Consider the following 13,676-nt stretch of genomic DNA (forward strand, 5'->3'; position numbering starts at 1 on the left):
CCAGTATATCAAATCTGAATAGCCAATGTTAAGGGGTGCTGAGATTTGCTGTCCAACATCTTCTTAGAGGGCCATGTGTTTCCTGACCACAGATTACAAAATACTATACTAGTGTGGTGTAGTGGTTTAAAGTCTCCAACTACAACTCTGGAGACCAAGGTTCAAATCCATGCTCAACCATAAAAACCCACTGAGTGACCTTGGGCAAGTGACTCTCTCTCAGCCTCAGAGGAAGGCAAGGGTAAATTCCCTATGAACAAATCTTGCCAAGAAAAAACGCATTAGGGCCACATTAAGTTGCAAATGTTTTGAAGGTATGCAATAACAACTGCTACAAGTACATGATGACACTACACAAACACAATTCTGACCTGGATATAGACTGGACCTTAGGAATGCCATTCTAAGGAAAAGTACACTGGTCTCAAATGAGGATAAATATTGCATCTCAAATACCAAAGGCAGAATCTAATTGGGCTTACTAGTCATAAGAAAAATGGCTTAGGTCCTATTTGGTTTTATAAGCTCACATGTTTGACAATTAAGGAGGCAAATTATTGAGCAGAAATTGTTTTTAGGATTTTAATTGCTGACAAAAGTTAAGTCCCATAGCAATCTTCAAACTAAACCACAAGCATAACTCAGCTAGATTGTAAAATCATACTTATATCAATGGAAGCATTAAACCTGTATTTAACTCTCTCCCATTATAATCAATGGAACTTTAGAAGCACTTAATTTTGGCTAGATCATCCTCAAATTAATTGGCATGATTACATTTTTGAGATCTTAGGCCCCATTCCCCTGGGTAGATCTGGTCCGGACTCGCTGAGCCAGTACCAAATCTGCCTGGTCAGAAGTGCCCACTACCCTTTGCACCAATCGGGGCATTCTGCCCCACTAAAGTTGATACTCACCAAAGTACCAGGTTAAGATGGAGCCTCTTCTGTCAATCAAATGATGTCAATGGTGACATCTAATGCCGCCATTAACAGCGCGAGTGCTTCATCAGGCGCTTTGGCTTTTTTAAAATTAGTTTTTACATTTGACAGCTTATGCGCATGGAGCATGGGGCTGAGAGTGGAGCAGCTTGTGGGGCTCCTTTTCCTCCTCCTCCTCCTCCTCCTCCTCCTCCTCCTCCATCTCCATTAGTTTTTTTCAGCAGCAGGAGTGTTTCATTGGGCGCTTCAGATTTTTTTTTATTATTTTTACAATTTGACAGCTTATGTGCATGCTACATGGGGCTCTTTAAATGGGTGAGGGAACCCCCAGTCCATATATGGATAGTTGGCTTCCACATATGGACTGGGGTTCCCTCTCCCTCCATTTAAAGAGCCCCATTCATATTGAGCATTTAAACGGAGGGAGAGGGAACCCCAGTCCATATACAGAAGCCAATTATCCATAGATGGACTGGGGGTTCTCTTTCCCGTTTAAAGAGCCCCATGTAGCATGCGCATAAGCTGTCAAATTGTAAAAATAATTTTAAAAATTCCGAAGCACCGATGAAGCACTCCTGCTGCTGAAAAAAACTAATGGAGGAGGAGGAGGAGGAGAAAAAGGAGCTGTAAAAACCCAAAGCACTGTATCAAAGCCGGATGTTGCAGGGAGGGGAGGCATGTTCCGATCCCTGGCCTTTACCCCTCCCCTGAACATGACCCAATCATGATCGGAGCCAAGTTCAGATTCAAATTGCACCGGGTTTTCCGAAAAGAAACGGTAAATACCTCACTCTTTGAAAACTGGGGCTGAGGGGGATTTGCACCAGATTGGGTGTACAAAGCACGGATTCGGCTGTGAATAAACCAGCGCCAGTATGAACTCCCCACTTTTAACCCAGTTCACAAACCGGGGTATATCGTAGTCTGAATGGCCCCTTAGATTGTGTACATATTACATCTATGTTTGCTGCCTTCCAGGCTGAAAAGGTTGGTAGCGTGATCTGTTTTGTTTTGCTGAAATTTTAATCAAGACACTATATTAGCAGTTCTTCCATATTTTTAAATATTTTAAATATTGAAGTACATTAGAGATTTTCCTATTTTAAAAAAAATAATTGTGTTTTAATAGACTTGCTTACCATATTTAATATTTTTTTACCTACACTTGGTTTTAATCTATTTCCCAAGCTACTCTGAATCCCACACTGGGAGAAAAGACAGGACGTATCACATCCTATAGGAGCTCATACAGGAGGAAAAATACTAACAAGACAATTTGAATTTTTTCAAATGAAGGGAAAAAAATAACAGGACATGGAATATTATGCACATCATTTGCAAAAGATTGCTGTACAAGCCACAGCATTAACTCAGCACATTCCTTGTTCAGTCAGCAAGAAAAACAAAACTCTCAGGGTTCCCATAACACATGGCAATCAAACACATGTTAGTTCTAGAAGTTGAACAACCACAACAAACGCAAGTGCAATACTCATATTTCAAATAGCATCTGTACAAACATAGCAATTTACACACATATCAAAATAACATCCAAAGTGCAAGATCAAATACTGTTCCAATCAAATAACACATAATGTGTTGGGACCTACAAGACCTGGATTCAGCTTCCACTTTAGGACATCTGTAATGCAAGTATGCATCTCTACTCATAAGAAAATCCTTCTTGGTTCAGTGGGAATTACCGTATATACAGTCGGCCCTTCTTATACAACACGGATTTTTTATACATGGATTCAAGCAGCCACGGTTTGAAAATGTTCAAAAAAAGTATAAATTTCAAATATTAAACCCTCATTTTCCATTTTTTATAAGGGACAACATTTTGCTATGTCATTATATTTAATGGGACTTGAGCATACACCAATTTTGTTATCCACGGGGGATCTTGGAACCAAAACCCAGCGTATAACAAGGGTCCACTGTACTTGACTATAAGTCAACCTCATGTATAAGTCGAGGTCTGGTTTTGGGGCCAAAGTTTTATTTAACCCCATATCAGTTGAGGGTAAAACTTAGGGGAATGTAGCAAACTATGCAAATTTTGCCATGGAAAGTAAAGTAAAATGATGCTAAAGAACACTGCTATTTTACCACTTAGACATTCAAAAAGGCCAGAAATGGCACTGCAGTGCATTAAAATAGAGAGGAGTACTTCTTTTAGTTTCTTCTGGGATGGACTACGCTCTTGCCTTTTCCTGTATTAGAGAAAGTGATGGTTCCTTTTTTGATAAGAGTATAGCACTTAGAGTACTTATATTTACCCATGGATAAATCGACCCGGGTTTTGACTAAAATTTCCAGACTTATACATGAGTATATACAGTATTCAATTTATATAAACTGTGGATTTACTCAAGAAGGCAATAGTTCCAGTTATATATACTTAGAAATCAATGGAACTTATAGCTAAGAAAATGTTACCAGTATTTCAAATTAAAGTATAGACAACATTGGGTGACCTTAATTGTAACCACAATTTATTCATTTTCACAATCACACAAATTCTTCTTACACAGTTTGAAAAATGGCAATAACATCTATCTGAATGTGTTTGAAGATCAGCAAAATATATCTGCAAAGATATTACACAAATGAAGGAATCAATATTGGAGCCTAAGATTAAGAGTACAGATTGCAGAGCAATCCTATGCATGTTTACTCAAATACCCAGTGAGCCTTATTCTCAGTCGAGTGTGTGTAGGATTGCATCTTAAATCAGTATATAACAATTCTAAATGATAAACTACCACTCATCCTAGAATTTCAATGATTTTATGAACCCACAGGACAAATCAAAATTTACCACTGTTAGTTTTTAAATTACATTTAAACCTGATGGGGGATCTTAATTATGATATGTTGAATAAATTGAGGTATCGCAAACTATCTACATTTATTTTGAATTCTCATCCAAAACACAATGTATTGTGGGGTGCACCCTGCATTATATTGTACTGCTGTCAGACCAATATCAAGTTTAGTTCCACTTTTTTTTTCTGTTTTAAGTTATCTTTCATATAATGTCATCATACTTAACCAGAACTTTTAATTTCTTCCACACAACACTCAATACAAGTAGATTTTAAAATTCCCTTTTATTATGAAACACTGCAAGTGAACTTCATTCTAAAGTTCATGCCTGATTTGCAAGAGCAAGAGGAGAAATTCCTGGATAGCTGCAAATTCAGTGAGACTCTGGCAACTTTTCAAAATAATTAGCAAGGTTCTGATTCTTCTGATCCTAGAAATGTGATTATGCCCATCAAATAACATGAATGCTTACTGTAATGGAAGTAAATATTAGTGATACAACAAACTATTTCTGCACATAAATAAAGTGATTGTAATAATGCCTTCCTCACATCTAAAAAAATTAATTTGCATTTCTTAACATTTCAAAATATACACAGGCAGCTGAGCATCACAGGTCTGACACTTGTAGATCGTTTTCTCATCCTAACAGTTTCAACAACACACGCAACCCAATCTTGTACAGCTACACTGAGAAAGCATCTACACTGCAGAAATAATCCAATTTGACACTAGTACTTTAGGATCGCCAGTTTTGTGAGACATTTAGCATCCTCAGTCAGATTCCAGGATTCCAGAGTTAAAGCAGTGTCAAACTGCATTAACTGTGTGGTGTGGCAGCAGCTTCAGAGCATTCAGTGACAGCTCCAAGTAAGAGTACCTAGGAAAGCACCCTTTCACAATATTAGATAAATTTCACACTTCTTGATTATACCAATAATTAGTACATTTATTTTGGATCTAGATGAGAATCACAGAATTATCAATTTCATTTTACCAGTTATATTTGCAATATGTGATGTAGTGTACCATGTTGCCCATTAAATATGTACCCATTCAACTTCCTATGAAAGCGAGAATTACATATTTCTGAAATTTATTTTTAAATTATTTGTACTGACATAGAATAGGAGGAGCAGAAAGCAGAATTACTTTTCAAATGATGAAACACAAAGTTTTAGATACTGCATTATAGGCTTGACCCAAAATTACTCATTAAAACTTCTTTACCCTGAGAGTCTATATCATTAAAGCTACAACCTTATATGCACTTACCTGAGAGGTCATCCCATTACAATATACCTGCCCATTCCAATATCATGGGCACGTGTATTATAAGAAAATTCTGCTTCATAACTATGTACAGCCATGCATATATTTGGGCTTAGGTTTGTATGGTATGATTGAAAATAAGTCAATGCAAAACCCTCAGTCAAAAAGCTAATGAGAAAACTGCCTTACTGCCTGAAATTACAGAGGAACAATTTCAAGGAAATGCAATGTATTCAACAGATGAAAACAACTCAAACAGAAGTAATAAATATCCTATGAGACAGATACGTCTTATTAAAATAAATTTCTGTGTAAAGAGATTTAAGAGACTTGTTATTTAATATAAGTTATTTTAATTATCACCTCTATTTCTTCTCATATCTCAGTGCAAGTGCCCTCTCACACTCTTGGTTATAACAATATGATTCCATTATAACTGCCATGGCTGCATCCTATCGATTTCTGGGATTTGTAGGTCTGTGAAACACAAGCACTCTTTGGCAGAGAATACTAAATACCCGTCCTTAAACTACAAATCCCAGGATACCACAGCATGGCAGTTAAAGTGGAATTACAGCATAGTGTTATAATTAAGCGTCAAAATCTTGCAACAAGTATATTGTGGTTGGCCAATAAAGGTATCACTGATGGATTTTTGTTTGTAAGTGTTATAATTAATCATAGAAGCATGGAGTCGGAAGAGACCACAAGGGCCATCCAGATTAACACCCTGCCATACAGAAACCACCACCATCCCTGACAACTGTGCAAAGTCAAAGGGCCCTAGACCAGCCGTGAACCCTTAGAATATAATGGCAGCTCTTTTTAGAGATACAGCAGATTATTTCCTGTTTGTGGCAGTTTATGATCTAAACACTCTAAGGAAAGCAAGAATGAACAAGATGGCAGAATCCAAAGACCTAGCTGGGTTAAGTCTGAAAATCAGTGTAGCACCTTTGAAACTAACTTTGGTAGCATGAGCCTCCTTACTATCTGAAGAAATAGGCTCAGGTCTAGGAAAGCTCCTGATCCCAGCCTCTTTCTTTCAGTGAGGTCCAAAACACACTACAGAAATAATCCAGTTTGAGATTGCTTTAATTGCCCCTGTCTCAGTCAGTGCTAATGAATTCTGGGAACTGTAGTTTTGTGAGACATTGAGCCTTCTTTGTCAGAGAGAGCTCTGGTGCCACAATAAACTACAATTCCCAGGATTCCCTAGCATTGAGCCAGGGGCAGTTAAAGCAGTCTCAAAGTGGATTGATTTCTGCAGTGTGTGTTTTGGAGCTCAGAGAGAGAAAGAGAGAGGAGGAAGGAGCAAGGAAGAGCAGGAGGAGGAGGGAGGCCAGGCCAGGAGGAGAAGATGGCAGGAGAGAGAGGAGGGCTGGGGTTTACCTGAAAATCAGCCAGGATCATCTCTCTGTCCATGTTGGAGGCCATTACAGGCGGCAGGGTGCCTTCCTCTGGGATGAAATGGCCACTTGGAGGGCGATCAGAGGGGGCCCCGAGCTGGAGCTGGAGCTGGGGAAGGAGGAAGGGAGGAAGGAAGGAAGGAAGGAAAAAAAGAAAGAAAGAAAGAAAGAAAAGGGGGGGGCTAAGATCTCATCGAACAACAAGGGAAGCCCTCCTTCCCTCGCTCCCAGATCTCCAAGGGAAGAAGAGGCACCAGCAGCAGCCCTTCTTCTCCTCCTCCTCCTCCTGCTCCTCTTCAGGGAAGGAGGCCCCAGCCCTGCCTTTAGGAAGCCGAAAGGAGGAGAGGGAGAGCCAGAAGGAGAGGGAGAAGAGGAGGCTCCTGGGCAGCTTCCTCCCTCCTGCTGCCTTGCAAGCCGCTGTCGCACATTTTGCCTGTCATGGAGGTCGCAAAAGCAGCGCTTTCCGGCACCCACGTGACCAGGCCTCCTGTCAAATGGGCGCCGCCTCCACAAGGAAGGAAGGAAGGAAGGAAGCAGGAGATGGCGGGCCAGGGGCATGCCCTTTTACTGCCCCCCCCATGGCTTCCTGCTCTGGAATTCTGGGAATGGTGGTTTGTTGTGGCACCAGAGCTCCTCTATGGGCAAGTAGTCCCCTGGGTTTCCCTATGGGCAAGTACTGTACTGTCTCTTGTTTTAGTACGTTTTTAAGCAAAGGAAGACCCAGAGGAGGAATTGCAGGTTGAGGGAGGGAGGAAGGAAGGACTTCATGGTCATGGTGGCCAGATGTCTTCACCAAGGAGGACAAGGTGCCACAAAATGTAGAGCCTTGAAGAAAAATGGAGGATATGACCAAAGAAAAGCTAAGAACACTCATGGAAATGGAAATTCCTGCTTCTTAGTCATGCTCAAAATGGAGGCCATTATGGAGTCACTCTTGGACAGAAGAGATAATGAAATGGAGGATGTGTCCTAGAAAAGGAACATGTCTGCTCACCCTGCACAGAAATGAAAATCCATGCTTCTTAGCCATGCTCCAAATGGAGGACATTTTGGAATTCCTTTTAGATAGAAGGTAATGAAATGGAGGACGTTTCCTGGAAAAGGAGGACCTCCAGTCACCCTGTTTGCCGTGTTTTCCTGGTACTGTCATAAATTTGCTTCATTTTGTAAAGACTGCCTGCATGCACAGGGTGACCAGATGCTTTAACCGCAAAGGAGGATAAGGCACCACAAAATGGAGGGCCTTCAAGAAAAAATGGAAGACGTGACCAAAGAAAAGCTAAAAACACGCCTAGCAGTATAAATCCATGCTTCTTAATCATGCTCAAAATGGAGGAATTTTGCAATCCCTCCTGGACAGAAAGTTGATATGGAGGACATGTCCTGGGAAAGGAGGACGTCTGGTCACCCTGTGCATGCACAGTTCATGTTTTCTTTGGTCCAGAGTTTAGCAGACCCAGGGTTGCATCTTCACTGCAACAGTAATACAGTTGGTACTGCTTTAACTGCCATTGCTCAGTCCTATGGAATCCTGGGATTTGTAGTTTGCAGCACAAGAGCACTCTGGTCAAGAAAGCAAAATGTCTCACAAAACTACAAATTCCATAGCATTGAGATGTTGTGTGCCTTCGAGTCATTTCCAACTTAATGGCGGCCCTAACATGAGGTTTTCTTGGTACGATTTGTTCAGAGGAGGTTTGCCATTGTTTTCCCCTGAAGCTGAGAGCGTGTGTCTTGCCCATGGTCATCCACTGAGTTTCATAGCTGAGCAGGGAATCAAACCCCGGCCTCCAAAGTCATAGGACAACACGCAAACCACTATGGTTCCATACCCTGGCAATTAAAGCTGTGTCAAACTGCATTATTTCTGCAGTGCAGATTAGATTAAGGAGGTTTGGGAGATGGCAAGCCGCAGGGGGGAGTGGCAGCATTAGGGGTGCATCTACATTGTAGAAATAATGCCTTTTGACCCCACTTTAACTGCCATGGCTCCATCCTACAGAATCCTGCAAGAGTTACAGTTTTGTGAGGCTCCAGCTCTCCTTGACAGAGAAGGCTAAATATTTTGTTAAACTATAGACCCCAGGATTCTATAGGATGGAGCTACGGCACATAAAGTGGTGTCAAACTGCATTAATTCTACAGCGTAGATGCACCCTGGAACAGTCCAATCTTATACAGTGAGTTTATCTAGCTAAGTAAAGGCTGCAGTCCTGTTGCTAGGCTCTGTTGTTATTGAAATTAGTAAGATAACTTCCAAGTAAGCATGCCTAGTGTAAATACAGTGGCTTTTACGTACCTCAGAGTAAATTGGATTGCAGTCTTTGGGAATTAGATACTATGCACTGTTGTTGTTGTTGTTGTTTTTGCTAATCAAATGTTTATCACTGTGTACAGTGTTGAATCATTAACCTTGGGGTGGGTTTATAAGGCCAGTTGTTGGTTTTTAAGGTGTAGGATTGCAACTTCTTCTTTTCTTTCAAGCTTTCTGTGTCTACTGGCTGCATGATGAGAAAAAACGTAGAGCAGATGCCACTGATGGAAACTTAGACCTGTTTAAAAAGGAAGAAAGAGAGCGGAAAGGGAATTTAACAGCACCTTTAAGACTAATTTATATTTTAGTGTGAACTTTCATGGGGCTCAATCAGTTTCTTCAGATATTAATCTTCATTAAAGTTTTTGTTAAATATAAGTTAGTCTTAAAGTGCCACTAGTTCTCACACACACACACACACACACACACACACACCTGCCTTCTCTTTTTTCCTTTTTATGCTGCTACAGACTAATGCCTCTGTTTCTTTGGAAACTGCTACAGTGAATCGACCTGTTTTTCTGGTTTGTGAAGCTGCTGAAGAAGCAAGCGCTCTACCTGGAAAAGGTGGCAGTGTTAACTGATAAGCTGGCCGCTTTTAAATCAACTGACATTAGAATCCAATTTTATACTTTGGATGTCTGTAGTTGTGGTGAAGACACTGTATGCAATGTATCACTGCATAAACTCAGTGGAGGGAACCACCATAAGTATTAGACATTTTTTTTAAAGAGTTGGGATTCACTAAATAAGGAAACGTTGGGGGAATTACAGGACCCAGAGCATTCAGGAGCCTTCCCCTTACTTCCACTACTGAGCTTAAAACTCACCAGATGTAAATAAAATATAATGGAATGGCCTTCCCTGGTGCGATGATATTTGTACAATACCCTCCACATGGAGATTTGATTGCTGCTGATGTTGGTTTCATTCCCACGCCGAATTAAAATACGGCTTACTGTATTTTGTGGCCTATTTCCCCCTCACAAAAAAAATAGTTGTACATGGTTTTAAATTGTTTTAACCTTTTAATCTATTTTAATTTGTTAATTTGTTTAATATATTTAGTCTACCTTATTATTAGTCTAATTATTATTTTATTAATTGTAATCATTAATTATTAACTAATTAATAATTATAATATATAATTATAATATTGACTAATATTGACTAAGTTTATATTAATTAATTATTAACAAATTGTTGTTTGTTTGTTTTTAATTCTGAATTTTTTCATCCTAGTATACCAGCCTGAGATTCCCTGATATAAGGTGAGACAAAAATATTTTAAATAAATAAATCATTTTAATTTTAAAGTTTTGATCAGCTAGCCTTGACGGTACTAAATTTCTCATGTGTGGGAGTATGTGGTGCATGGTATGGCCTGTTTGTATGTTCTTAACCTAGTAACAGCATTGAAGGCTGCTACCATGACTCATTAGGCAAATTCAATATTATCTAGCTTTTATATTAGACTATAATATTGGTAAGTAATGAAGTTTAAGCTGGTCAGGAAATTAATTTAATTTATTTACTTTAATTTAAAGAAGAATCCAGTGCCACAACGTATCACCGATATCAGATCTCATATCCAAAGCATGCAAAGGAGTCAATTGTAAACAATAGTTTTTCTCTTCCATTGCATCCACACTGCAGCAACAATCAAGTTTGACACTGCTTTCACAACCATGGCCCAGTGCTGTGGAATTCTAGGAAATGTCTGGTGCCACACCAAACTACATTTCCCAGAATTCCATAACATTGAGCCATGGCAGTGAAAGTGGTGTCGGACTGGATTATTTCTCCAGTGTGCATGCAGCCTTTGTGTAGGGCACATTTCTGTCACAATGAATAAAAGTATACCTAGGATAAGGGAAAGACAAAGAAGCATGTAAGATTGAACCAGGTAGCTCCAGATGTATTTGAGGCCAAGCACTTCTAATTTTCAAAATAAAGCTGTTTTATGAGGCTACAATTAGTCCTATGCTATTAGTTTCAGTACCTGAACTTACTGTGCAATCCTATATATATTTACTCCAAGGTAAGTCCAACTAAAGGCTGGAGCCTTAGTGCTATCAGTATAATAAATGAGAGTAATTTGTATAGTGTGTGTGTGTGTATGCTGCTTTTTATAGATGTTTGTACCTTATCGCCAATGGCATTCTACTGCAATTCCCTCCATATAAATATAATCATCATCATCATCATCATCATCATCATCATCTTGTATTTATATCCCGCCTACCCCAATTAGGGCTGAGGCGGCTTACAGTAATAAATGAAGAGTCCACCAGAGAAAACAGTCTGCCATTGAAACTGAAAGGAGAAACTGCAATAATCTCTTCTTTCTTCACTCTGTTATTGTTGAGAAAATAATCTCAGTTACATGAAGCAATTCCTATTGATTTCTCTATTGCCTTATTTGACTTGTGTTCACATTGCATCCCAATCCGAAATGCATGTACTGTATATGGAATTAAATACCTGATATTGAGTACAATGCAACTTTGAAATAAATGTGAATCATATCATGACTGAATTTGAAATCCAGTCTTCCTATATTCAAAACTATACAATTTAAATCTTTTAAAAATGTGTTCATAAGAATACTATTGTAAAGTGTAACCTTCAGACACAAACTCCTCATTCTATTTAACTGTTGATCAAATTTTAGAAGGTCCTGAAAAATTAATCATTTTATTGTTGCTATTTCCTTTTTACATCTTGTGTTGAGACCGTAAAGGCATCTTTGGACATAACCTTGTCTGGTATTTATGTCCAATTCTGAACAGGGCATATTATAAAAAGTGATTAAAATCTACATTAACTTTGACTTTTTCATACCATAAATATCTGTGCCAACCAAACCTCAGGTCATGTCCCTCTAAATCGAGTAATCCAGTGTTCTCAAATGGTAGGGTGGGACCCCTGGTAGGGTGAGACTAAAAAAGTCCAATTCAAATTGTCAAATGCTTTTTCAGCATCTAAAATCAATGCCTTCTGCTGCTCATTATGTCTTTCCAAATATTTCAAAATATCCAAGCTGCATCTAGTATTGTCATGCAACTGTCTGTTTGGTAAAAAGCCACATTGGTCTCTACAAACAAATCCCTGTTAAAAAGTTTTTTCTGCCAAAATCATTGTAAAAATCTTACATTTATTATTCAACAATTAAGACAATAATTATGTCTTGAAGTCCAATCTTGTCCCTTTTTCAGAATTAATGTTGTAGTCTCCTCTTTCCATGTCTCAGGAATCATGCCATTCTGAAGAATTGAATTCAAACTTTACTGTAAAGGTACCAAAAGCTGCTCTTCAGAACACTGATAATAAACAGCTGGTAGGTAGTCCAAACTAGGCACTTTATGTATCTTAGGCTGCATCTGCACTGAAGAAATAATTCAGTTTGACACCACTTTAACTGTGATGGCTCAGTGCTATGAAATTCTGGTATTTGTTGTTGGGTGGGGCACTAGAGCTCTCTAACAGAGATGGCTAAATATCACAAAACTACAAATCCCAGGATTCCATAGCATTGAGACATGGCAGTTAAAGCAGTGTCAGACCACTATTTCTTTAGTGCAAATGCAGCCTGATGCCCAAAACAGACGAGGCAAATAGAGCGGCTTCCAGCTGCTTTGTGGGCGTGGTGTTTAGATGACACATACCCCCAAAGTGGCCAGAAGCCACTCTAAGGCTGCCTGAAGCCATCAGCAAAAGAAGTGGATTTAATCAGCTCCCTCTGGCAGCCCATTTGGGACTTATATGGTGACCCACTTCAGGAGTGGGCCATGCGGTCACTGTGGCCCTAGAACAGTCATGGCCAGAGCAGCTGGAGATCACTCCTTCCAGGCTGTCTACTTCAGTCCTTAGTCTTCTTAATCACTTTAACAATCTCTCTTAGACTTATAGAATTTGTGGTAAATTCTGTTTAGCCAAATATTCTTCCATCATCACCTCAGAAATATGGAGTCTTTTATATAAAAAGGAATAATATCCGTGGAAGGCCTTTAGAATATTTACATTATCAGCAAATGCCTTCTCCTATCTTGTATCTTTAATATTGGGTTTTTTTCCTCTTCCTTTTCACAATTTATATGCCAGCCATCTCCCAGACTTGTTTGCAGATTCAAAATTCTTTTGTTTTGTGTAGCACATCTTTTTCTCAATCTCACTCACTGTTAACATAACTTCTCAGTAACTTCTTAATTTGATTAACAGCTCGGTTTTTGAAAGGAATTTCTTTACATTTTCTTCCTTTTTTCTTTTCTCCTCCAAAATATGCATTTTTTACTAGTCTCTTTTTTCACCTCTCTGTTCTGCTATATAAAACAGCCTCTCATAAATGCCTCACTTGCACCACATACTATTCTAACATCTGTACCTTTATCCAAATTGCCTATAGAAAATTATTTCAATTTATTTTTATATTTTCCAAGTACAGTACCTTCATGTTCTGCAGAAGTGTTTCATCCAACCTCCCTCTTATGAAATATCCTTTCCGGTTTAAAGTTAGGGTTACCAGATTATGATCCGAAAAAGTCTCAGGCAAAGTCCCAATTTTTATAATTCTACAAGCCAAAGTCTTGGAAAACAAAAACAAAGATTCCTGAGAAGGATTTATGCCTCTCAGAAAAAAAGTATATTCTATGGAATCCCCATACTTCAGTCACCATGCATTAGTGAACTCCAAATTGTCTATTAAATTGAAAAAAGATTTTGTCTTGTGAAGACTTTATATCTTTCTCAGAGGTCCTGTCCGTTTGAAAGGAAATCCCTCCATACCAATTCACCAATAGTAGCCAGTTTTCATAAGAATAACTCAACAACTTACCGTTAATTTTTTTAAAAGCCCTGTTTCCTGTAGGGGCATAAACCCATACCACCAAAGTTTTAGCCCCCTGTATA

At 39.0% G+C, this 13,676-nt stretch overlaps 1 protein-coding gene and 1 long non-coding RNA gene across 3 annotated transcripts in view; one reads left to right on the forward strand and one right to left on the reverse strand.

Moving 5' to 3' along the window:
- The window catches only part of FAF1 (Fas associated factor 1), a 251,438-nt gene extending 244,537 nt beyond the window's left edge, over nucleotides 1–6,901 (reverse strand). The window contains exon 1 of the mRNA XM_042462675.1: nucleotides 6,438–6,901. Coding sequence (XP_042318609.1) covers nucleotides 6,438–6,482 — 45 coding nt within the window. The 5' untranslated portion in view covers nucleotides 6,483–6,901. The remainder of the gene's footprint in view (nucleotides 1–6,437) is intronic.
- A 63-nt stretch (nucleotides 6,902–6,964) lies between these two features.
- Nucleotides 6,965–11,307, forward strand: LOC121929676. 2 transcript variants are annotated; one of them, XR_006103715.1, is made up of 2 exons: nucleotides 6,965–7,594; nucleotides 10,011–11,307. It is a non-coding gene; the product is annotated as an uncharacterized LOC121929676 (long non-coding RNA). The 2 variants fall into 2 exon arrangements; XR_006103716.1 differs by having other exon boundaries at nucleotides 6,965–7,526.
- The last annotated feature ends 2,369 nt before the right edge of the window (nucleotides 11,308–13,676 follow it).

The sequence above is a fragment of the Sceloporus undulatus genome, chromosome 4 (genome assembly GCF_019175285.1).
Source record: "Sceloporus undulatus isolate JIND9_A2432 ecotype Alabama chromosome 4, SceUnd_v1.1, whole genome shotgun sequence".
NCBI classification, from domain to species: Eukaryota; Metazoa; Chordata; class Lepidosauria; order Squamata; family Phrynosomatidae; genus Sceloporus; species Sceloporus undulatus.